Genomic DNA, 26,895 nt, shown 5'->3' with positions numbered 1-26,895 from the left:
CTACAGTATCAGCTCCTTGTGGTCCTCTGCAGTTACCCCTCCTTGCTTTGTTCTCAGTGTCTCTGAAGCACTTCTGTTTGAAAAAGGCTTGTTTGCACCCAACTCCTCACTTTCTTGGTAGCTTGGTTGTGCAGTCTTCTAGCTTGCTACTGAGTTTTGAAAGTATGGGTTTTATAACGGAGCTCTCCACTACATTTTCTTGTCAAACAGATGCAGATTAACTTTAGTCCTGTGTATGATGAGTGAGTGTAGTTAAGTGTAGAGTTAATTTTAAGAATCTGTGTATCTCAGTTATCTCTGTTACGGAACAGTTTGCTCTTTGAACAGACTGGACGTGAATATGTGAACTGCTGACCTCTTGCTGATCTGAGAGTTCATAGCCTTAAAGGAACCAACAGAGTGCAGTGAGGTTGACAGTGATACTGCTTGCTCCATGCAGCCTAAGATTTGATTTGTAGAGGCTAATATTTGCAGTGATAGGTATTTAAAAAGTGAAATGTGATACATCTTTTGTACGCTATTTCCATAGGCTTAGTCATGTAGAAAAAGTGTAGGTGGTCAAGAATTAGTGCTAGCAGAGCTAAACTCTTGTTCTTTTGCATTGCTAATGGTGAACGCTGTCTTCCACCTCACATCACCAGATGATTTCTTTTGAGAGCTCAGTGGCAGGCAGCCACACTTTTCCCGCAGATTCTTTTGACTTGTGCATTAGACTTAGAAAATGGGCAAATGGAAACTCTGGCAGCTGCCTGACTTCCTCTCAAAAATAAAAGGTTCCTTAAATCTCAGCTGGTTCACAGAGTTGGTTCAAATGCTTCACATTTGGATTCATTCCTATAGCTTTCAACTAGCCTATATTACTGAAGAAAAAAATCTGCTTAGTATTCCTACAGAGAGCATGAGGAGTGCAAATTACTTGGTGAACTGGTTGCAACTACTGGAGGCATAGAAGGCTGCTTGAAATGTATTGAAGATCTGCTAGGTTTGCTGTGTATTAGTATTCCAGGGACCCATTTGGTCCTTCTGGCAAGTCTTCTATCTGTATGCAGTACATTGTCCATCTGCTGACACATTGGCCCCATATGATGAATAAGATGGTGGTTTACAGCCTGAAGGCTCAAATGTCTCCCAAAACTTGAGGTGTATGGGAACATCTGTATTCTCCTGGAAGCTGCTGACCAACAACTTAAATTTAACTTCAAATACTTTGGGGTTCATGTTTGAGAGAGTATAGACTGGTTTGTTGCTCTGTGTTCTGGGATAGATGGAGGAGAGAAGCTTGCTAGGGATCCAAGGCCTATGGTAAGTAGATTGCAGAACTGTGGAATCCTAGGGGCTGGAAGGAACCTCTGGAGATAATCAGGTCCCACCCCTCTTACAGCAGGCTGCAGATGGTATGGTGTGATGGTACAGGGGTATGGTTTGCGTGGAAGCAGGTATCTTGTAGGAGAGCAAACCTAGCATCCTGACTGGTTTCTCTTATTAAGAAGAAAGTAAGAGTAAGTCACAGTTTTGAGGCTTGAAAATTCATGTTTTGTTGTTGCTTTCACATCTTAAGGAAATTACATGGTGGCTGGACTCTTGTCTGATGTCATCTTTTTCTGCCTCTGATTTTGTTTGGAAGCATTTTACTACAAGAACTTTTTTTTACCAAAAAACAAAAACAAACAAACAAACAAAAAAAACCAACCCTAGAACCCCCAACAAAACAAAACCCCAAACTCCGGAAGTCGTGGACAAAATGTTGCTTTGAAGTTTTTCATGCCACTAATAGTGAAGTGAGTAGATTTCAGTACTTATGTCTTGAGGTGTGTGTTGCCTAAGATTAAACTTAATACAGCTTTTACTTGTTTCTGATCGGCTTCACAAAGTTAAATGTTTTGGTCTGCAGTGTTTGTTTTTATTCTGTTCTGGGTAATGTGTAATTGATGGACAAAATTAAGCCTTCAGTTACCAGATGAAATTTACTAGCTTTAACTATTGTGAAGTTCATGTGTTACATCCAAAATGCGTCACAACTTGTTGCAAAGTGTTTGTAAATAGTACAAAATAAAAGTACCATGTTTGGCTGCAGTTCTACAGAGTAAACATGGACATTGAGATGGGAGACCTCAGGGCCTAAGGAAACTACTTCTTTTAAAAGCTTGCACTTCACACTTTTTCTACAGTGAGCTTGAAATTTATTTTAAACTACTGATTCATTGGAAACAGCTGACGAACATAAGTAGGCCTGGATCTGATCTTCAGTGCCTTGCAGAAACTTTGGAGACTTTTTGGTCAGCAGCTCTATCCTGGCAAGAGACACAAGGAGTACGCTAGAAGTCTGGCATCAGATACAGAATCCACCTAGAAATCCCTTTTTTCTTTTTTTCCCCTCTTCTCCCTGTGGTGTCAGACAGGTGGTGATTCAGCTCCTAAAACAAGCTGCTTCTGGTTTGCGGTGCAAATAGAATGAATGTGGAACTGCTCCCAACAGAAAGAAACATTTCTGGGAAGCAAGCTGGAGTATTTCCAAACCAATGTCCCATGGAAGACAAGAAGCATTATTAAAAGAGGCTGAAAGCGCAGTAGGGGAGAAGTATCATATCTTGACAAGTGCAGCCTGTGGGTGTTGAGCATGAGAGAGAGGTTAAATCACCCTTTCAGATCATATGTGGTGTAATTCATCCTCTTGAGCTATTTATGTCCAATTATCTATTGGCTGCCATAGGGATAAATACAGTTTTGTCTTTGGTCTTAAAGACTGAAAAATGATAACCAAGAGGCTCAGTTTCTATCTAGATTTGTGGCTGGAAAAATCTGACTCAGTATGGAATTGTTTACAGCGCATATATTTGTTCTGCTGGAAGGAAGTTGGCTTTTCTGAATCAGAATTCATGAAATCTCAAGCCTCTTGTGTTTTCTTCCACCTTTATTAATCCTGAAGAAATCCAAGTAACATTCCCAGTCTTAAAACTGAAACAAGCCTTTCTACGTATGGTGTGAGCAAACTTCTGACTTTCCTCTATTTCCTAATACTAGGAGAGCGCTGATGTTTTTGACAGGTGAGAGTAAAATGTTTTTGATGTTGTTGACAGGTGAGAGTAAAATCTGCCCTGCTTTAATAGAGTAATAAGTCTGGAAAAACTTGCAGAACACAGTTGAAGAAAGTTGAAAGCAGTTTTGTATTTTAAGACCAAATTCAGCACTTTTCAGGAACTCTTGAGTGCCTTTAGTTTCCCTATTAGATGGTTTCTAAATAGAGTATTCATCTTCTCCCAGGAAGGCCTTGCTGGCTTAGGTTTTAATTAAAACCTGGACTGCAGTCATGAAAAAGTGCAGGATGCCAGGAAATGTTCTAAAATATCCTCTGAATGTTGTGTCACGCTTACCAAAGATTCTTACCTTTTTCGTAAGTAAATAGGTACATGTGCGGTAAAGAATGATCTTTTTTTTTGTCTCTGTGCCCACCAAGGGATTTGTATAAATAAATGGAGGCATTTACAATCTGTTACATTCTTACCTCAAAGCCACATTTACTGGGGTTGCAAGAACTGAAAAGTGTTACGTAGAACTTAGTAATTTCATTTTTCCTTTCTCTGCTGAGGAATGCAAAAGTGATTCTTGAGCTATTTGGCTAGGTCTGATTCTAGCGAAGAGCAAAGCTGTTAGGAGCATGATTAAAGAATTCTGAATGCATCCTGCACTTGACCGAGCAGCCTATGTGCAATGTTCTGTTTCATTACAAAGCCATGTAAATCTGTCATTGGAATTCTGAGTCTGCTTGTGTTAGTTATTATAGCAGTAGTGGTGTAAAACTGGCTGTCTGAACTCACAGGTTTTTTTTTTTTTCAGATACTGTATAAGTGGAGTACAAATGCTTGTAATAAATATGTCTTGAGATGGTGGGGTAATGGTTGGCATATAGGCAGGTGGGCGCTAAGGGAAACAGTGATCAGGAGGCTGGCCACTAGCAGTCTAGTACTTTGATAAACATGCAGAAAGTTAGGGAGTTTTTCTTAATGAAGTCATTTGAAGACTGATACAAGTTTCTCACAATGCTTGCTAAGCTATTCTCAGACTGAAGAAGAGCTTCAGAAAATTAAATATTTGTCTATTAAGCTCATGACACATGTAGAACACAATTAGGAACTGACCTCTTGATGCTAAGCAAGTTACATCTGGTAGGAGTACAGAGGGAGAGAAGAATGCCCATGGAATGTGGCTAAAGTGCTGCAAGTTACTGCTTCTTACAGAAATGCTGCAGTTGGCATATCTGACCAGTGACCTAATGTTTCTTATGTTTCTCTTCTTGTTTAAGTCTCTGAAGAGAATGTAAGCTATTATTTTGTTTCTCATCCAATGCTTGGTTGTCCTGTGTTGTAGCTTTTAATCTGCTTTTCTTTTTTAGGTGAAGCTCCAGAGATACTACCTGACCTAGTTTTGAATTAACATGTGTTAAAATGGTTGAATTTGATACGCATTGGCAACTTCTCTTTTGGTTAAATAAGGGGGTGGGACTCTATTCTTAACTAAATACACTACACTGGAGAATTATAGATGATTGGCATGACCTGGCAGACAGACTTTGTAGTTCTTCATTGATCTAGTAATGAGTACTCTTCTTATTGTAGTGCTTCCACATTAAGTTCATTAGCAAGTTTAACAAATTTACCGATGTCTTCATTTTAGATAAATTCTTTATATACGTCATAGAGTCGTTAAATTCATCTAGTCTAACCATCAACTCATCACCACCATGCCCACTAAGCCATGTCCCTCAGTACCTGCAAAGCACCAACAAAAAGCACTTTCTGACTTTCTGGGATGTGCATGGTACATCTCAAACACTTGCAGTGCAAGGCCATTGCTGTGACAACCTGTCAGAGGTTATCAGGGAGGTAGTGGAGCCCATTACCTCACGGGATAGTCCTGCTTTGCTGACAAATGGGCATACCTTTTGGAAGAGTATACTGAATTGACTGCTTTAGAAGTCGTTTTTCTTCCTCTATAGTTGAAATGTAAACCTTTTAAACAGCAAGAGTTTTGTTTTGCAGATGGCTTATTCAATCAGTATATCAGTCAACAAGAATACAAACCTCGCTGGGGACAGATTATCCCCAAAAGCTCCAAAGGTAAGGATTTTTCTGAAGCTATAGCCCTCATACTGCTCATTCTTTCATGCTCCTTTCTGGATATAGAGCAAGACGCTGATGCAAGAAGGACAGCTGTTCTGGGAAATGGTATCATCTGTGAAAATTTTGCTGTTTGTCTGCAAATCAATGAAATGTAACCTGCTCTCTGGTTGAATAAGGAATGCTCCAGGAACACTAGCTGTCACTTCAAGGATAACTAATCATTTCACAAGTAAAACTCAGACTATAAGTTACCTGTAGGACTAGGTTTAATGTGTGGAGTCATCTTAGAGGGAAATGTACAGCGAAGAGTGGCAAATAGATGCTTTATCTTAACATGGAGTATTTCAGATTTGAAGTGTATCTTTTGAAATCTTCATCTATTTTACAGTAAATCTTAACTGCAGAATCTACCCCCAGATGTTGACTACAAAGGACAAAAATGACTGTTGTGCAGCAACTTTAGGATTCAAAGTGCCAATCACCAAACATGGAGCCCCATACCTAAACCTTTTGGGAGGGATTATGTATGAATATAAACAGACTTATATTCCAGTGGAATATGGGTTCTGTTTCTAATACTGCTTCCCTGTCCTGAACGATTAAGAAATCTGAAGTGGCTGGAAAACTGCTTTAATTGGACAGTTGGAATTCCTTTATGTGAGAACAAATAATTGGTGCAAAGCTAACTGTTATATCCTTATCATTAGCCCTTTGCTTCCCTCCCTTGGGTACAGTGCTGTGTTGTTTGAGTATCTGTTCTCACTTGTCTGCCTTCAAGCAGCATTGGGTGAGAGAGGAAAGGAGAGCGTAAGATCTTCTGTGTTACCACTACTGCAAAGTTTCAAAGATAGCTCAGACCTCATTTGTGAGGACCTGCATGCTTCAGGAAGTCTTAGGATCCTTTGGAAGGTTCCTAGAGTTGCAGTAGAGTACTGTATTCACTTCAGTTATTTATTGGGGCAGTCAGCATGTAACTGTACAGTTTTATATTGAATTTTACAGTGTATGGAAGAATACTAACCGAATAAAGTGTTAAAATTTAAAAACGATGAGTTAAGTTGCCCCGCTTTTGTATAATACTTCAACTATACATGAAGTTCTTTCTGTTTAAGGTCTTATAACAGATGACATTCTCTCATTCCTCTTTTTATTTTTTTTAAAAGGTGATGGGGAAGACAGCCGACCAGGTATGAGAGGAGGCCATCAGATGGTTATAGATGTTCAAACAGGTGAGTAGTTATTGATGTTTTTTCTCAACTAATTTGGTTACTTAATGAGATTTTTTCACATAAGTATTGCAAATATATTCTTTTGAGAATGCCTTAATTTTAATTTGTGTAGAAAAATCGTACTTTTTTAATAACTGCTTTAAATAATCTGCTTTCTTTGCCTGGAGCATATTCCAATTGCTTTCCCCACTCGCTTCTTCCCTGCTAATACCCCTTCGGGCCTTTGACTTCTTGCTACTTTGCTAAGAAGCCAAGAACCATTGGTTTAAATAATTTGTGTGTGTCTTCCCCCTTTTGAGCAGGTGCTTATACAAGAGAAGAGAAATTTGGGGTGATTTTTGTCCCTTATCTCTCCTATATACCATCTGCTTTGGAATAGCACTTGAGCAATAAATCTGACGTACTGGAATATTCCTTGTATTTTGGTTAGAATGGCTTCTAACTTCTGCTATTTTTGTGCAGGAAGTTCCATTTAAATATAATTTACTTGATGCTTTTTATGAAAATGTTTTCAATAGCTATTAAAATGGTTCAACCTTGTTTTGAAGAGCCCATAGAGAAGAAGGGAGGGTATAGGTAACAGTTTTGATGAACTCTGTACTCTATAATTTTCTGTAGCTTTGTCTTGCTTTTATTTAATCAGATTTCTGTGGTGCGTCATTCCTGACTAAAGTGACTGTTCACTTAAGCTTCCCTGCCTGCATCTTTGCTAAACAAATAATTTGTATGAGTAATGGAGCTTTTCTTAGGAAAGAAGAAACAAGATCAGGGTTGTCAGTAGCAGAGAGGAGTACAGAGCGGCAACGAGGGAGTTGGCAAAAAAACTGACATAGCTGTCTCTGTTGTGGTCATATGGAGAGGGATTGAAGCATGTGACAGGATAGTACCTTCAAGAGTAATTTGCTAAGTCATAGTGAACAAGCAAAAATGCAGCAGTCACTGCAGTCTTTGGCTTTTACTCTAGAATGTAGTTTTTGCTCTAGAGGAAGCACTCGAGTTATTTTGTATATGAAAGCAAACTTTTTTTGTTGGAAGAGATTCATTAGAATAAAATGCTGCTGGAGGATTGCTTGTATATGCCTACAAAAGAAGCTGTGAACGCTCCCTAGTGGTCCTAGTGAGTAAGTAGCAGTGTCTGTTTCGCAAGTATGCCAAAGAGATGCCAAGCACTTCAGTCTGGCAGTGACAGTCCTTTAGACCTGCTGAAAGCAATAAAACGATGGTAGCATGAGAGCATGAGTGTTTGTTTCCATTTCTGTTGATTTTTCTTAAGTCTTATTGAGCATAGCATCTCTGCATTTCACTTATCACTCTGCTTTAATAAAGCAGTATAAAGCACAGATATTTTTTTCCTTTTTTTTTTTCCCCTCTCCCTAATTGCTTAAAACTGGTTGGAGAGCATCTACAGAGGAAGAGTCTCAAGGTGTGAGAAGTGGGTTCCTATGTCATGTTAGTCCCCTTTTGCTGCAGCTCTCCAGTGGTGGCAGGATATGCTCCTTCAGAAAGTTTTTCTGTGGAACATTTAGGAAGTTTGGGAAGTTGCCCTTACTTTTGCTTCCAGGCCCATTGAGGCTTGTAAAAGCTTGTATGTTTTTGAGATTAAAAGCTTTGCCATGTAATTTAGCTTACAAACAGGCCAGGGGAAGTTCTTGGTACTGTTTGTATTCTTAAAACCAGCTGCTGCTGACTTCTTGAGTTTTGTTTTGAACATAGGTAGCATTTAGTGAGACTGTGGGAGTTTGGCCAGTTTGGTCAGAGTGTGTTTTACAGGCTAGAATTGGTCTCCCTGGTCAGCCATGAGCAAATCAAGTATTAACAGAAAAAGGAGCAGCAGCACACTCGCAGACATCATCCATTCCTTACCCACACGCTGAACTGTTTTCCCAAAGATTTTTGGAAGCTGAAGAAGCTTCCAATCCTTCCTCAAATGGGTGAAGTGCTTATCAAAGATGAATATTTTCCTCAGCTTTAGTATTTTAGAAACAACCTTGAATACCAAAACTGGGCTTGCATGAATCATGAGAACCTTCTTATTACATAAAAGTAGTAAGGTTTGGAAGCAAACTTTAATCACTCATGCCCAGATGCTGTAACTGTGGATATAGCTGCAGCTGGTTCTGCTTTTAGATGAACCTCAAGGAAATATTAACCAGTTGCTACTGATTATAATAATAAACATTTATTTTTTACTAAGTTTTGTGTAACATAGAGCCTGCCAGATGCACATGTGTTAATGTCAGAATAGAGGAGATGAATTGATAAGCAGTTGAGCTAGATCATGAGTTACTGATAATGATTTGATCTGCTGAGTCTCTTGTTTTTACTCTTAGTTTCAGGTAGGATATAGTCAAACTTGGTACAAACTGTCTTTTAGCATGTTTTATCTTCCAATTAGAAAAGGCTGAAAGTAACCAAGAGAGCAATTATGGCATCTCTATTGGCATAGAGTAACTTGTGGTGTAGCTCACTTCTGTCTGATGTTCATGCATTTAATACTTGCTGCAGATGTATAGATACTTGTGTAGATGGGGGTGTAGAACTTTCCTTCTACATGGAAAAAATTGGTAATCAATAACTCTCACAGTTTTTTTTCCAGACTTCTATTTGTATTAGCACTCAGATTGGGATGATCTGGGTGGCAGAATTAGGAAGTTGTTCTTGGTGTGCTTATGGAGAAACATGTACTATGAGACATTCCTAGTTGTAGTTGGAAACTGCTGTTGCACGTGCTAAGACTCTAGACTGTAAGTGAAAACAGAAGGATTATGTTTCTGCTTCTTGTGTAAGGTACTTGTCTTATGTAGCTCTCGGTATGAGAGGCTACAGTGTTTTATGCTCCCTTTTCTGAGGAAGGAGAAGTGTTAGGGTAGTCAGAATGGGGGGTATAGATTAAAAATACAAACAGAAGCATTCCCAGAGCACTGAAAGTGCAAGTAACCCCAAAGCTGTGCTAGGGCATTCTCTGTAAAGTGAGCTGAATATCTGTCATGAAAACCTTCTACGATTTATATAGGTCCTAGTGAAATATTCAAGCATTGAAGTGCATGCTTGTATATAGTAGTATTGCTTCCCAGATACATTAAGTGCTGATAGAATGATTGCCCAATGCAGTTCTGGAAGAGAGCATGTAGGCATCTGTTTCACACTGGTTTCTTGATTAACATAGCTTTGATTATGACCTCTCAGGACCTTCTGTAGTTCTGTTATGATATGTTTTGAAACAGCAACTCTGTAAGAAAGTGAGAACAGCTAAGCAGAGTGCCACATTCAGGTTTGAAGTTTTTAATCTGCAATTTAAGGGAGTCTTGTGTTTTGGATGTCTGGCTTGTAATTCCCTGGGTAAGGTGGGGTTTCTTCATCTGCCCTTACAGAGCAGGTACAGTTTTATGTGAATTATAGTGTAGTCTCTAAGACTACGTAACTTATTTTGGTAACAATGATTTTTTTTTTTTAGGGTTTCTAAAGAAGATGAACTAGTATTAAAGTTATTTTATTTAAAACACTCTTTGGTAATATATCCTAATTGTTTTCAAGGTTCATCATTATTTTGCTTAGATAAAGCCTCCTTATGTTTTCTGTCGTACTTGTATTAGCTTTGTCTGTTTCTCCTAAGTATGGCAACTGAAATGTATTATGAAGGAAAATATTAGTGAAATGATCTTTATCAGTGTTTGTGCTACCTCTGTTCAGTCTCTGAAGCGAAATTAATCTGTTATTTCGGGTGTATGTTACTTTGCCTTTCCTTTTGTGGGAAGGAATTATTTCATTCTGTTAGATAAGTAAAAAGAGATCTGTAGGTTGGGAACAGTGGGCGATTCAAAACAGTGGGCACAGTATGCCATAGTATATGTAGAGATGATGAAACTGTGTCAAAAGAAACATGGAGCTATGAAAAAGATGAAGCAAGAGCAGCAGACATGGGGAAGGATGCTGTTTTGCCTGGGGAAAACATTGCTATCCATAAGATATTTTATTTAAAGACAGGACTTGTGTACAAGATGAAGAGATCTCTGAAACAAAACACAGATGGCTTCTAAGCTCTGAAATACAAACAGCTGCTGCATTCTGGAGGTTACTCAACTTCATGGTGCTTTCACATTTGAGAAGATGACTTTGTGTGCATTGTATGCCTACCCAGACTAGCTAGAGCCTGAAAAAATTGTAGCCAGCCACCATCTGCACTGAAGTGATTCAGAAACTGAGTGGTGTTCAAGAGAATTCAACATCTGTCTGTGTATTTGTGCTCAGTGTGCTCCTTTACCAAGAACACGATGCAGCTTGCAGATAGCTGAAGAGGGATATGGTTGCTGCAGGAGGTGTGGAGAAAACGGGCATTCATTTCGGGGAATAGGATGAAGAGCGATGGACACATTGCAGCAAGAGAAGTTCTGGTTAGCTACGCAGAGGGGGGAAAAAAGGCACAAAACCAATAAAGATGATCCAAATATTATGAAGAATCCATCCTTATAGTTATTCAGAGCACATTTCTACACAACCTGTGTTGTTGCTGAAATTTGCTCTGCTGTGAGAGGTTAGAAAGAAGGCTATGGCAGATTTCTAGAAGTCTTACATGCAAAACTATTTCACTGATTAGTTAAATAAGTCACCAGAGTTGGAGTGTGTTCATTGCACTGATAAAACAGAGATTCTGTGGTAGACCAAACTTAATTTATCAGCCTGCCCTTAACAATATGCTATGTTACATCCTGATAGGATGAGAAAACAGTTTAGAAATATTCATAGAACATATTTAAAAGTATTGAATTTTTGTTCAGCAGTAAATGTGAAGGAGATAAGGTGCTGGAGGAGGAATTTGATGTCCAAAATGTAACTTGTAAAAGCTTTGGGCAGATGTAACTGCTTTCATGTTTTTCTTGTTGGCTTGCAGGTAGATTTGAAAAATTCTTCCAGTCTGTCCCTAAAGCAGAACAGAATTCTGCTTTAATAAAGCAATATTGGTATTGCTGTGTGACATACAGCTATGATGCAAAGAAGGAAACCCTCTGCCAGAGAATGATGTTCTTCCTGCCTGCATCTTGACTTCCCTAGTGTGACTAAAGTAGGAATAATTATACCAATGCGGGACTGCTGTTTTCCCCTCAAGCTTCACGCTCCAGCTGCCTGAAAGCTTGTAGTCTGTTCCCTGTGTCTGACCTCCTCTTTAGGCATATACTGATGCATTGTTAAGATGTTGTGGCAATACCAGGGAATGCTGAAGTTGTACTCTGGGTCCATCTTAGTGGGTGCTTTCCTTGGAAAAAGTAACCCTTCTCGTGAAATCTGAATTGAAAAATAGACTGGAAGGTGTGATACCGGTTGTGAAAGAGAGAGAAGTTCAACTTTTGTTTTGAAAAAACAAATGCTCCTCTCCCCCCCGCCCCAACTGATTTTTCCTTATAATTTGGGAGAACAATTGTGAACTTTGAAAAATGAACTATTGAAAAATGATTTTCCTGACATTACCAGTAGCAGATGAATTTACATATTAAACAGTGTTTTTGTTACTTCTGTAATACAATTAAAAATGATGGTCATTCTGGGTCTAGATAGTGATGGAGTCTCTTTCATCTGGACTAGAGTTTTATCTCAAGATAAAGAAGAAATTTGGTATATAGTTCATGTATGCTCGTGTTGTTGCTGTTGTTCAGGGTATTTGGGGATGCTCACAGTTCACACTACATGACTCTACCCCTTTTTGGTCCTTATACATCACTTAGTTCTGTGAGCTTGATCTAGGTGACTTTTAAAATCTCAGTTTTCATCAAATTCATTCAGATTTGCTATTAAATTTCATCTGAGACAACAAAGCCTTTACAGGCAGGCATGACATTTTGGCAAGGCCCCAGTAGGATACTTAGCCAGTGCCAAATCTTTTATTTTTCTCAGCTATCAATGAAGCTGTTGTGGTAATGTGGGTTTTGTGAGCTGTGAGAATTTATGCGCACAAAGGGACCTGCTCTTAGCAGGGAACACTGGGAGCCCTGAGTCCAGGAGGAAGGGTAATTAAAGTTAATGAACCAGGGTAACCTTTCCATGGTGATGACCACTATCCTGATGGTAGGTAAGGGTCAGGGACTATTTCCATTTTATAATCACACTTCTAGCTCTGCTCTTTAATTGGTGTTGGATTAAAAATTGGCTGTTACCTTTATAATAGATCTGGCTTGTGGATTTTAAAGAAGTTTTTTAAAGCTCTGTGATTCTTCAGTGGCTCATTCTTGGACTTGGTTTTGTGTTGTGTTAATGCAGTCTGAAGATGAAATATTTTTAGAATTCAAGACCAGATAGTGATGTTACTGTAATGGAAGTGGCTTAATCATCTCTCAGTGTCATAACAGAGACTTATTCCTTATATACCTCCCATGTTGGAGGCTTCATTTAGTTTCATCAGTGAGTCTGATAAGCTTTTGAACTTGCTGTGCTTGGAGTGGTTGTGAATTTAAGGTAACATGCTCTAAGGATGAGCCTGGAATGCTGACTTAAACTGTTACTGCTCTACTGACATGCTTTTGTGACATCAGATAAATTATATTATGCAAGCCATTTTCCTTGAAGAGGATTTCATAACTGAAGCAAGTTCTCCTGTATAAGAGATCAATGAAATAAAAGAGGTTTTTGGCTGCTGTCTCAGAAATCTTTGTAAGTTTTGCATCAAGCAGGGAACAAACAGATTTCACTCATTAAGATTAATAATGACTATTGGCACTGGTGGACAAAGGAAGGGAAACTGATGAAGTCTGCCTGGACTTATGTCAAAGGCCTTGCACAGTCCTGCATCCATCTCTAAATTGGAGAGAGATGGAGTTGAAGGCTGAACTATTCGATGGATAAAGAATATTCTTGATTGGATGGTTGTACTGCCACATGGAGGCTGGTTATGAGTGGTATCTTCTTGGGCTGGTCTTAGCTCTTTAACATCTTCATCAGTGACCCAGACTGAGTGAACCTCAGCAAGTTTGCAGATGATGTCAAGCTGAGTGGTACAGGTGATGCAACAGAAGAATGGGATACCATCCAGAGGGACCTGTATAGGCTTGAACTACAGTCTATTTATCACAGGTGTTTTGTAGATATTTATGTGTTTAAAGGCATTCTTTTTTTTAAATAAAATTAATGTGTTCTTCCTTTTTTTATTAGAAACTGTTTATTTGTTTGGTGGTTGGGATGGAACTCAAGACCTGGCTGACTTCTGGGCATACAGCGTGAAGGAGAACCAGTGGACTTGTATATCCAGAGATACTGAAAAAGAGGCAAGTTGTACATTCATACTGTTAATAGTGTATGAATTATTGTACAGAAAAATGCCGTATTTCTGAAGTGCTTGTAAATATGAATAGTGTGCCAAAATTGTGGAAAAAAAAAATAAAATCAAATTTTCAAGTTCAGAAGACTTGAAATAAGACTAGGAAAATGTGAAATGGAAGTGAAATTCAAGTGTTAACAATCACTGGGGGAAAGGTTTATTTCCCAGGAGTAGACTGATCAGGCAAAAATCAGTTCAGTGAGTAAAACATGAGTTAAATAATGTGATAAGATTGAACCAGGCTGCCAAAAAAAACATTTCAGACCTGATGCTGGTGTTGAGGTTCAGTAAAAGCTTTTTAGCTTCTGTCAGAAATGTGAGTAGAAATGGACAACCAGGAGGTGGAAATATAGAGAACAGAGAGTAACTGCCAGAGGCCATGCAATCCCAGGAGTTTTCATGGCATTCAAACCGTTTTCCTTGGCCTGTTTTGCTTGCTATTTGACATATGAAATCTTTGAGGTGAATGTAGATTGGGTTATAGGAGGTAACAAAAAGAGTTCCAACCTTTGACTCATGTAATTCTCATGACATTTCACAGTATATAGTAAAAATTTCCTGTCGTTATTGTGTTCATAGTTCATTACTTGTTTGCCAGAGCATAACTGAAGTAAATTCATGCAGCATTGTCTTAAAGGATTGAAAAGATTTCTAAAATGATACCTAAATTCAGGAACTGATCTCCCCAAGTATTTGCAAAAGGCATAAACATATATTTTTTTTCTCATTTGAATTTTTCTGGGTTCTTGTCACTAGCTTAATTTATGATCTTAAGAGCATTTGAATATCGCTATTTTTTCCTAGCAAAGGTGTTTAGAGGTTGTAAGCAAGTAGGACAAATAGCCTTAGCTGAAAATCTCACAGTAAGGCTCTTTCCCTAGCCTTTATATCCGTGTGTCGTGTACAGAGTTTTTAATGCTATTTAAAAAATGAGCAATAACGGATCTGATTGCGGTATTCTAGATCTATTTTAATAGTGCTGTATAAAGGTTAAAAATTGTCCTTATGTTTCATATCCCTGTGAGTTTTTTTACTCTTAACCCTTTCATCACTGCTTGTAACTCTGTACTTCTCACGGCTTCTCATGCATGTAGCAATACGATGTTGAAACTGGATTTGGTCTTTCAGTGCTGTAGGGTCAGCTTGTGTAGCTTCTGTTTACATCTGGAACTGTGGGTTTCACTTGGGGAAAAAAAAAAGAGTTCTTACTGTTCACCCAAAATGAAGCGGGATATGTGTGATGTAATGATGAGGAAATCGGGTTTTAACTCTTTTATCTACTTATATCCAGAAGATAAAAGCTAGACTATCTTTAAACATGATCCAGAAAATAAAGAACCAGTAATAGTGAAAACAAACAATTTTAACTGCGGCCTGTTTCACTTTTTTTCTTGTTTTGTAGCTACCCAGGGCGTGCATTTTTTGTCTAACTCAGGATGCAATGTAACAAGGCCTTCCTGTCAAAAAGGGTGACTGTGTTTTCTTCCTGCACAAACCAGTGTGGGTAGTTCTGGTGTTTTTTTTTTTAAGGGGTTCATTTTCTGGTGGGTTTTTTTGCTCCTTTTTTTTTTTTTTTTTGCTGGGATTCTTTCTTACCCAGTTGAGCTTCTGTAGAGCTTGGGAGGCCTGGCTAGGATGCAAGGCATGAAACAGTGCCAGAATGAGCGTATGTTTTCTGAGTTCCTCGTGCCTGACTATATTCCCATCCCAGCATTACCCTGCTAAAAGAATATAGAAAAGAACAGCTGTGGAGGAGACAGATTTTGGAGGAAGTAAAATTAAATTGTGATGGCAGGTCAGGATTCAAGTGGAAGTTGGAGGGGCTGTGGGCTGAGAAGAAGCAAGGTCACAAAATTAAGAAAAGATGAGGGTTCAGTTGAATGCATGGGGAACTTTGAAAAAGACGCATACTTAATATAAGTGGAGAAGTATTTAGAAATGGAGTTCCAGAATGGCTTTATGTTTGGATGTAGCCTGAAGTGGGTGTCAGAAGACAACAGCCTACTGAGGCATAGTCCAGGGTTTTGGTGACTTAAAGAAGCACATTGAACTGGCTGCCAGCACTTGCCAGCAGTGTTTTTTGTTGCTTTTTTTTTTTTCTGTTGGAGTTCTGGGTAAAACCTGATTTAGAAGTGAAAAGGTCAATCTCAAATGGAGAAGTAAATTAAAAAACAAAGACTCCAGATGTTTCTCTAATAGGAACATCAACTATTCGCAAACAACTTGCTGAAAGGAAATGTCTGTTGACATGGCATTTTTGAAAATATTCAAAGCAGAGTCCAATAGAACTTAATCTTGTTTTTGTGTTATATTGTGTTTGTTCTGCTTCTAGCTATTTTATCCCACTTAATTTGTGATGCTGGTTGAATTACCCACTGAATATTTAAGCTTGGATAAGAGAAGATGGTAAAAGTTGCGTATTATCCAACATCATCTTAAGGGTAACATAAAGCAACTCTTTCAGAGTAAAGGTACTGATAACTTCTGATGCAATGCCAGATTATCTTCATCCACTTGGCACCGCGGTACAAAGAATTTGCGGTGACCTTTTCAGTAAATGGTGTTGCTTCTATTTTTCTAAGTTTGCCAGTGAGTTGGAGAAAGGTCTCTTTGTCACCTTAAGTTGCATTTGTATTCTTAACAGTTCAACTACCAGTGCTAATTTTCCACAATCCTTCTTATCTCAGGAAGAAATGCTTGCAGGAATAGTGAAATAACTGATTGCCTATGTTCTTTAAGAAAAAAAAAAAAAAGCATCATGAACTAAAGTGCAGTATTGTGTTGAGTTTCCAGAATATGTACCTTAGCAGCTGATAGGCAGACCTAAATTAGAACTTCCCAACCTCGTTCATGATTGTGTCCTTGCACTGTGACCTCTCAGATGGGCCCACAACTTCTGTCTCCTCTGTGCAGAGCTTGAGTGTGCAACATCTTGGCACAAGGCATGGCCAAAGCATGTGAAGTCTAAGAGTCTTTAAGAATCTGTACCCTGAACCAAGTGGAATGTTCTAACAAATGTTGTCTCTAGGGTGTATTAGCAGTTGTAGATTAGTGGACATTTTCAGGATTTGGGAATAGTTTTAAAATATCAAACCTTGTCATTTCTTGAGCATTTTGGTACAAAGCATTTAGGTTCAAAATGCTGAGAGATATTGATGGTTCTAAAGATTCAATAATTGGAAATTGGGAAGCACTATATTTTGTATGTCTGTAGTGTTCGTATACCCTATCTTGGTACCTCCTGTAGACATCAGAAGAGATGTAAGGTCCTCCTGGAAACAGTGTTTTACTGTGCAAAGTGGTAGCTTCTGTTGTGCGTTTGTGTTGATTCATTGTCACTCTGGCCTTATGCTCACACGTCAGCCCTGTGAAGGACATGGATATTGTGTAAATGGGTTAGGTTTATGTGACACTGTTTCTCAAACTTTTAAGTGTTTCTTGTCAAAGACTCTTCAGTAGCAGACAAGGTCTTTCCATGGGTTAATTGGTTAAGAGGATAAATTCTTTCTGACAATACAGGAAAGTGTAGGGCAACAAGTGTCTACTGTTACTAAGTTAAAAATGGTCTAGAAAATTGGCTTATGGTAAGGTGACAATTTGCTGCTAACATTAAATACTTTTCTAGGCTACATACAATAAAGGCTGACAAATTTAGATCTCATGGTACTGAGAGACAACCTGAATGTCACCTGCTATTGTATTTCCAGTTAATTTTTCTATGTTGTATGGATGCATTGCCTATGTTTGTTGACATGGATGCGTTTACCCAAAACTTCCAATGTCGTTGTAACAGAAGCATTATATTTGTGTTTGTGACATGATTTTTTTGTAAGCTGGGGTGATGTTCAAATATATAAACTTATCTGTGTAAAACTTTTACTCCATGCTGTTTTTAAGAGTAGGCACTGAAAACGTCTCAAATATTGATCCCTTCCTGCAGATGGTGATGTGATTTGGACGATGCTTCAAGTAATTTGGGGATTTTTTTTGTTTTGTTTCAAATACAGTGATGTTTATGGAATAGAGATCTAATACACTGAATCTGCCATGTCTGAGTAGTTCTAGTTGTTAAAAGTTGCTCAGTTGTAAGAGATTCCTGGTACCACAAAAGCTCATAGGGAGAAAGCAGCTGTCCCCAAAAGCCTGCAGCGGAAACTTGGATCCTGCAGGTGTACCTCTGTGCCAACTTCTTAAATAGTGTAAATGCCTACAAGAGTAGGGACAAAGGCGGCACATACTGAAGTGAACACAGTATAATGCATTCTGGGCAGGTCCTGAATATTACATGCTACTGTTTTATTTCCCCTCCTGAATAGTAGTATAATAGTTTAAAACCAGTATTTATTCTCCAAAATGTTAGAGGATTTCAGATATGTTTGACTAGCTTCTTCAGTGATATGCCGTCATCCTAAAACAAAAATATCCTGTGGAGTATCTTACAGAAAAATAAGTTAGAAAATGTTTTCTACTTTTAAAGGTAACTTTAATTTATACTAGCTTGTGTGATTAAGAGCTCTGTCCTTCTACTCTTGTTTCTTTGTCTTTTAACTGAAATTTTAAAATAGAAGATACGATCTTTATTTTATAAAGCTCTGAGTCTTAAGTTATTCAGTTCCATTGTGAAGTGCCCATAGTTCTTGTTTCCAGCATGTAAAAAGTGCAGGAAAACCAGCCAAACTTCAGTTATTCCTAACACCAGATGTTTCAGTGTGTAGAGATCCCTTTTGGATATTGAAGCCAGTCTCGTAGGGAAAGGAGTACTTAAATGAATGCATTATGCATGGTATTCTGAAGGCTGCAAAACTTTGGCAGTCCTGGAGCTTGCACGTGCCAGTCTTCAGATTATACATGGACTTCCTAGGCATCGTAAAGCCTTCAGTTGCAAAGGCTGCAGCCTTTGCAACTAAGAACTGCTTTTATACCTTGAAGTAATACATCTTGAATAGTTGATTTGTGGCATTTATGTTCTGTTGAAAATCACCGCGTCGACTCTAGCTTACAATGGACATACTGGCCTGATTCCCTTATCTGGAGTACAGCTTCATTTTACTTTAACTTTGTTAGGAATGTGTTGCACCATTCTCTCCCTTGTGAATTACCTTTAAAGCAGTATGCAGAGGCATGCTAGGGTGGCTGTGCACACATCTTGGGGAAGATAACACCTTTTTGTACTGCTTGAAGTATTATGGAACTTTCAGGTAAGGATTTAGTAAAGTGAAGAATGTTACTATTTAAAAAAAAAAAGCTGACTTATGTACTTCCAGGTTTTACTGGCAAAACAGGCACCTGGAACACAACAGCAGGCTGGAATCCTTAGTATCCTGCATTGCCCCTCCCATTGTTTGGGGAGAATGGCAGGAACAGAGAAGGTAGGGGTAGAAGGTGGGAGGAAAGTTTGTTCTCTTGCCAGCAAGGTCAAAGTAGCTTCACACATGAATCAGCACTGCCTTGGGAGTAGTCTCCTGTTTCAGCTAGTCGGTAAAAGGCTTCCATTACATTAGCACTCCTCAAGCTGTGCAAATACAGGAATCCCTAAAGAAATATCAGTTACCCAGTGTGGTAACACAGGGGAAGTATTTTCATTAGTATTATAGACACATTCTTAGTTAATTTGTCTGGATAATTACATGTTTGAAAATCTGCTAAGTTTTTGTGGATCTTGCTGCTATAATGAGTCTATTTCTGCCACCAGGCTCTGAAGACAGTTAAACTTTCTGGACAAACCCTGACTGAATGGATGTAGCACATTGATATGTTCAGCTTTCAGACCCTGAAAGAGCTTAGTATGTTTAGTGGGACTTAATCCATGAACTTTCCAGGGCTTGCTAGTGCTGAGGGACCAAGGGATTTTATTTATACTAGGATTAAGAAATTGCATTGCCTTTGTATTCTTTGTTTTATCTTCTGTTTTTTTCTCTGACATCCCATGCAAATTACTGCAAAATTGAAGATGACTTGTTCCTGAAAGTGTCATGCAGCAAAGACTGTGTGCTACACTTTGTGGTAATTGATGCAATTCGTGCAGCTGGATAATCAAATTATGTTCTGAGAATAGCTGACGAGTGATATAAATAAAAATTTCAGAAGCTACATCTTTTCTGATGTGTCACTTAGTTTCAAAGAAGATATGGCCATTTCCACAGCGCTATTTTTTTTAACATATTTCTGTTGCGTGTGTGTGTGTATTATATCTTTTTCTTGGCATGTTGCTATAAAAGCTAACGGAACATGCCTACATTGAACTCTACTTAGTATCTGAGAAGGCAGTCTCATAAGCCATGGGTTAGCCCGAGGGGAAAAATTACACAGCCACTTCTATGATGTTGTGACACCTCTAGGTCCATGCTATTCCTTTTCTTCTCCTTAAAGCTGTCATCACTTTCCAGGAAACATCTGTGGTTTTGTGGGTGTCCTGAATTGCTTAGATCAATATGAAATGTCAAAGTTTATTACCTCTTTTCAAAAACAATTAATAAAAATTATTTCTAGCTCTGCTATGCCCTCATGAAGGTTTCAAAACTGGGACATGTTTCACATCTTTGGTTAAACAACTCATAAGTTACAAGTTCAAATATCTTCAGCCTACCAACCTGTTGGTCTGTTTTAAGCCAAATAACTTGCGTTTGCAGAATAATCTTTCTCTTAGCTGGACTTCTTTGTTAACCATTGTTACTGGTAATCAGAGGGCAGTGTGAACTTAGCAGTGCGTTTGAACATGACCTTACTCAACATCCTACAATGGTTCATGGGGTTAGTTGAATTCAGCCCACAAAGGACGTTGTCCTGAGGGCCCGTATCTCAGACTTGGTGGCAGATTGTCTGTTATGTTTCATCAGCATTACTAAAAGCAAAACTGAGCGGATGATGGGTAACAAACTGATAATTTGCTTGTTAAAACTTAATAAGCTCCAGTTTTTACTATTCACATTTAATTGCTGTGAGTAGCACTGGTTTTGTAGCTTGTTTTGTTAGAAGTAGCACAGTATTAATGTTCTTTTGTTGCCAAGTTGTTTTGTGTGAGAAAATCACTCCAGTACTTCACCTATTTGCATTTGTAAGCTGAATCAAGTAGACTGGATGATCTATTTTTGACTGCAAACTGACACCTGAATAAGACCTTCATGTGTGTTCTTGCAGCCCACTTCATAAAATTGAAAGAACTTTTACCTGTGCCTTGTGTGTTTGAAGCTGTGGGTTTTTTTTTTTCCTTCCCTCTTTTCATTATTCTACTGCTTGCATAGAAACTCTCTTGATAATTGGATGACTTGGTTTACTGTAACATGATGTTCTGCAGTACTGGAAGGCCTTGGTTATACCTAGGTGTGAGAGCAAGCCAGTTGAGAACACACTGCTCAGACAAGGCCTGGGAATATGGCTTCTTGAAGGTACAGTGATGCAGATATCAGTAACTAAAGCTGTTTCTCACAGTAGGTAGGCTCACACACACAGCTCTCAAAACAAGGACATTGGTGCTTTGGAAAGTTTTCAGGTCAATTTAAAGGACATATTTTATTTCCTTGAGTTTCAATAATTGCAGTTCACCAAAAGCCAATAGGTCATGAGCTAGTTCATTTATGTTATGAAAATACCTCGACATTAGTTGTTTCTGCAAGCAGGCCTGCTGGGAGACTAATTTTTAACAGATAATTTAATGGGAGGAGAACATAAGCATCTGTTCATTTTCATAGCAGCGTTCATGTGCTGCACTGTCTCTGCTTATCTGTGTGGTAATGAACCTGCACTGCTCCCTGAAGGATGGAGCAGACAATCTGAGTAAATTCTTACGTAGGGATGGAAGGGATGATCTGCCCACAGGTCATCAAATCCTGGCCACTGCATTCAAAGGGTCGTGTTATGTATCTGAGCTCAATCATTTGATTTATAAGTTCATTGAACCATCTTTCACAAATAGAACATGGGACAATTTAATTTTTCTTCTAAGCAAAGAAAGTTTCTTTAGGGACTGTAAAGCTTGAGGGTGTGTAGTATCAACACTGAGTATCCCAAATGTATATACACTTCAGGAAAAAAAGCTTAATCCTGTTAAATTTTTTTTTCTCACCCAAAATGAGCAATATAGATGAATCAAAACTATGTACTAAAAGCTGCCTCTGACTTTAAGCTGCTCCATCGTGTCCAAGTCAGATTCCCAGAAAGGACTTTGCAACTAAATCTATTTTATTGCATTGCTATAGGAGGTTACTCGTAAGCAGATTAGGCACAGCTCAAATACTATGTCAACTGCCTGACTGAAGGATAGGTTCTTTGTTTTAGCTGAAACTAGATACGTTAATAGCCTGGTATTTGCAAATACTTGTCAGCAACTTTCTGATATCCAAGCCTAATATTTATCATAAGACATTCTACTTTGTGTGAAAAATGGTGTAGGTGCATGTCTTTCCAACACTGGCCTTGGGGGGTTTTAAGGGTCGTGCTTCTTAGTCAGGTTCTGATCTGCTTAATAGGTTTCCTAAAATATTTATTGGCAGAATATATTTAACTCATACATTCTCAAAGTATCTTCTTTATAGCTGGCACGGCAACTGTGAAAGTAAGTTATAATAGCCATTATATTTCATAAATAAGAACAAGAGTATCTTAAGGCTAAATGAAAACACAAGGCTGCCGACCTATTGTAGCTTCATATGCTACTTTAAGCTTTTACCTAAAGCAAACTTGCAGAGCAATCGGATGAATTGAATGTATGTTGAGTATGCAGAATATATATATGTGTATATACATAATTTTTTTTGAGCTACTCTTGTGTTCTTTAAAACATGTGAAATTCTAGTTCCTTGCTGCATATACCTTCTGTGAAGTTCAGAGGTTATTTTTGCATTTTGTGATAGAGCTGTCAAGTCCTAGACATCAAATAACACACATAGCACTGATTTTTGCCATCATATTGAGTAAGGTAGCTGGGGTGCGAGAGGCTCTTGCACCCTTTAAAAACCCTTGCAGGTGGCTCACATCTATAGTGTGCACGTTGTGTGATTCAGCACTTATGGTTAGTTGGTAATTGTATGAGCATTAAGAGCAGGGCAACAGCCTCCACTCACTTTGTTTGGGGTTGATGGGCAATACTGGTGTCGTGTGTTACCATAGAAAGCACTAGATATATGCTTTTAATAGATTTCTGGCATCTTCAGTTATGAGAAATATGAAACGCTTTCTGTGAGCAACTAATATGAGATGGAGATTTTTTTTTGTGTTGCTGTAGCTTCTCTTGCTGACTTTAGAAATTATCTAAAGCAAATCACATCCTTATGAGCTGCTGCTTAGATTAAATGTCTTTGGAGTATGCATTATCTGAACACTTGCACTGATACAGTATTAACAATCTTAAAGGGCATAAAGATTTGATTGTGATTCTGTGAATGCCAAGATTCATATGCATTTCCTTTTATTTTCAAGACTGTGTAGAACTTCATCCTTTATTTTGGGATGATGCTGGTGAAGGAGGAGGAAATAAATTATATTCCGAATCTGCTGAAATGCGTTTTGAAACTGGGAAATGAGACCAATTAATCTCCACAGCGGTGTGTAGGCAGGAGGGACTATTTGTTGTATGACAGCCTGCTCTCAGAATGGGAAACAAAGTAGGTTGTCTGTGTCTTTTTATGTCTTTGTCCCAGTTTGCTTTAGGACAAGAGCATTTACTTCACGACGCTTATTTTTGAACTTTATACTGGAGACAATGTTCACATTCCATTCAGTCTTTTAAAGCACCAAGAAGGGAGAATTAGTCAGCTGTTCTTTGTTTTTATTTCCCTGACTCTTGAACAGGGTCCAGGCTTGCTCCTGAGGTTTTTCATCTGGATCAGTCTGAGTAAAACAGAACTTCTTGCGACTGAAAACCCTTTATTTGCAAAAGGTTATGATAACCAAAAGAAGCCAAGCTCCCCAATTTCTTGTTTTGGAGGTGAGAAGTTGAACCAGCTTTGTGGAGTTCAGTTCACATTAAAGGAGGTTTGTAGGACGCTAATTTAAAAAGTAAAACAAAAAAAGAAAGCTATCATGTTAGTGCCTTAGCAGAGCATGCCAGGATGCTGTTGCTAAGATGATGCATGGTGATTCTGGCATAAATAGTTACTGGAGCAGACCTACCCTAAGGAGTCCCAATCCTTTCTCTCCTGTATAGGAACAAATCAATTATTCTAAGGAGGCAGTGTTGTCTCTCGATGCTGTTGTGTTGCTTTTTGAAAACGTTTTGTAAGTTAGTCCTTAAGTGGGATAATTGCTTTCAGCATTTGCAAGTTAAATGAAGAAAGCTCTAATTAGATTTTATAAAGTGGCTTAGCATGTTGAGAAGGCTTTTCATAAAGTATACTGTGTATTTGCTTGGCGTTGCGCAACTGAATTTTGTGAGGCGCTGACAAAACTAAAAGATCCTGTTTGGCCATGGCTGCTTCTAGGCACTTAAAAGATTGAAACCTTGTCTTAGGTACTCCTAGCTATATGTACTCTGTTCTTTTCCCTACATCCTTTGGGTTGGTTATTTCTATCTAGAGTCTGGAGCAGTTGCAGTCAAGACTATGCTGCTTGAGGACTGTATTGTTAAAGTAGGGAACAGAAGCTTGGTATTCTGCACCACTTGAAAATGGTGCCATGGCACACAGTGTTTGATCTGTCTTGATTGTTATTATGCTGTGCTAATTGTACAGTGGTACTGGGTGGTAGAGAGCCACTTTATTCAGGTTAGTCTTAGCTCTGTGGGGGCTCTGGTTGAGTTGTACAGAAGCCAAAGTGCCCAAGTGCTCAAGCTTAGTAATCTGTAGTATTGCTTGGTGTCCTGTAGATCTGAAATGCGATACGCTAATGCTTTATTATTGCCACCACAGCATTGGCATAAATGGAGGGACTGGCCAAAGCAGCTTAACACATTGTTAGCCATCTGAATAAGAATTTAGCCTGGTCAAAAGCTTCTTTCACGTGTGGTTTCTGCAGTGTGTGTGCCAGAAGCTTCATGGTGAGAACTGGAAAGTGTTCCCAAAGCCAGTGTTTATTCAGATCATTTGGGCACTGTTGCTTGATATGACTTACTAGAGTCTATTTTAACTGGCTGTGCTGTTTGGAGAGTAATGCCTCTGCTAACTCAGTTGATTGGTTCTTAGAATTATAGAATCATTAAGGTTGAAAAAAACCTCTAAGACCATCTACTCCAACTGTCAACTTATTGCCACCATGTCCCTAAGTTCAACATCTACTCATGAAGCTTAATTTGCAAAAGCATTTATCACATGTGCTAGGAACCTTGGAGATAACAGTTCAGTGAAACTAGACCTAAAGGAAGTACTACTTAATGGAAAGTCCTGCATTGATCTGCAATCACTTGTGATTACCCCAAGATAAGGTAAATGCAGGCTAGCCGGAATTTTCTTTGACTTTTACTCTGCTCAGTAAGACTTGACTTTGCTTAATCTTCTAGGTTTATCAGTGTGCAGGTGAAACTCTTTATTATCTCCAGATTTTTGGGAATGGTAGGTAGTATGTTTTGTGGGTTAGCAGGTACCAAAATTAATAATTAATAATTAATGCTGTCAGTTTATTTTTGATGGTAAGGCCCAGATTTTAACGAGACTGTAGATATTTCTAGTGCAACATACCTTATGGCGTTAACTAATAGATCATGGACCAGTCTACATCTGAGCAGGAGGAGAAAAAAGGGTTGTTCTGCCCTCTCTGTTTGATGTCTCTTGTGATAGGTTGAAGAGAGTCGTGGCTATTAGTCAGTTTTTTTCACTTATTAATAACAGGGCAATTCCTTTAATACTCCTGGAATCAATTCTTGTCTGTTTGAATTTGGTGGGTCACTTTCTCCATGACAAATTGGAGTAGAGTGTTCTTTGAGCAACAGGCTCACTATTGTAGCTGTGTAAAGGAGACTTTGGATCAACATTTGTAGCCTCCCACAGACTCTTGATTCATTTTACCACACATGCCTTGAAGTTTTAGTCATTTTTCAGTGTCTTCCCATATCTGTCTCTATAAATGGACTTTGTGTCTCCCACTGAATTATGTTCATACTACAAGGGCTTTTTTAAGCAAAGTGGGTAGCCCTCATATAAACTGTTGTTTAACTTATTTACTCCTATTGGTGATCATACAGCATACGCACTTGGTTCCACATGACCTTGTAAGTGGTATAGAGGAATAATTTCAATTGTCTTTGAAAAGATGATGAACTGGAGGAAGCCTTCTGTATGACAAGATGCAATCCATTCTATAGCAGGTTCTACAAGTTCAAGTCAGAGGTAAAATTCTTGTGAGCTTGAGGTGAAGTTTCTCTGCCTGTGGTCTGTAGATTAAGTGGTCAAACTTAATGCCTTTAAAAAGTCATACATGACTAATACACAACTGTTATCTTTATGAACAACACGTTTTTCTTGAATTTGTTTTTCATCTTGTCATAGTCTTAAGATTTGAAGCTTGTTTTCTGTAGTACCTGTGCAGTTAACTCCATTGGCTTAACACTAGTGTTGCATGTACTGAGTGCCTGAGCCTTCTGCCTGTACTCAAATTTCATTTGAAGATCCATCTCTTCTACAATGCAACGCAGGTTAAGAAATTAATAAGCTTGGAGATTTGTTCTTGAAAGTTTCTAAGACATTATTTAAGCAAATCTCATACTATCTGTTGTAGCTCAGAGTGACCATATAGTGTTGTGGGAGTGAAATATTTAAATCAGTGGGTTCATTTAAAAAGAAAATTGCAGTGACATGACAAAGGGGAAGGGATCAGAAAGGACTGATTTCAGATGTGGGTCTTACAATTCCATCTAGGTAGTAGCTGTGCCAAGGCAATAACATGCTCTTTGGCAGAGGAACAGAGGAACATCCTTCAGTATCCTCCATAACAAGAGATGGACTTTGTCTATAGGGGGTTGCTTTCTTGTGAATCAGGGACTACCTCTGTGAACATGAGTCGACGTCTATCATGGAAAGAAACTATCTCATGTGTTCTGAATAGGATTCTTTGGAATATGGTAATTTGTTTTTTCCAGGGTCAAGATCAAGTTTGTTGCTACCTTCTCTTTTACCTTCTTCCACATGACTGAAGGCAGTGAATGAACTTTTGCTGTATTTTAGGATTTCATACTAATGTTTCACTTCTGTCAGTATTTTTTTCTGAAAAGAAAATTATCTTAATCACTATGAAATAGCTAATTCTCAAATTTGTAATTATTGCTGGCATGCTTTGTATTTACCAAATATGAGCAATTTAGTTCACGTCTTTCTATTGTTTA

At 38.5% G+C, this 26,895-nt stretch overlaps 1 protein-coding gene across 2 annotated transcripts in view; it reads left to right on the top strand.

The window, feature by feature from the left end:
- MKLN1 (muskelin 1) overlaps window positions 1-26,895 on the top strand; it is a 99,291-nt gene that overhangs the window by 37,845 nt on the left and 34,551 nt on the right. For both annotated transcript variants that reach the window (NM_001030773.2, XM_025149108.3), the window contains 3 exons: window positions 5,037-5,114; window positions 6,281-6,346; window positions 13,484-13,596. In NM_001030773.2, the coding sequence (NP_001025944.1) occupies window positions 5,037-5,114; window positions 6,281-6,346; window positions 13,484-13,596 (257 nt within the window). The remainder of the gene's footprint in view (window positions 1-5,036; window positions 5,115-6,280; window positions 6,347-13,483; window positions 13,597-26,895) is intronic.

Source organism: Gallus gallus, chromosome 1, assembly GCF_016699485.2.
Source record: "Gallus gallus isolate bGalGal1 chromosome 1, bGalGal1.mat.broiler.GRCg7b, whole genome shotgun sequence".
In the NCBI taxonomy this organism is placed as follows: domain Eukaryota; kingdom Metazoa; phylum Chordata; class Aves; order Galliformes; family Phasianidae; genus Gallus; species Gallus gallus.
This window is presented reverse-complemented; position numbering and strand designations above follow the sequence as displayed.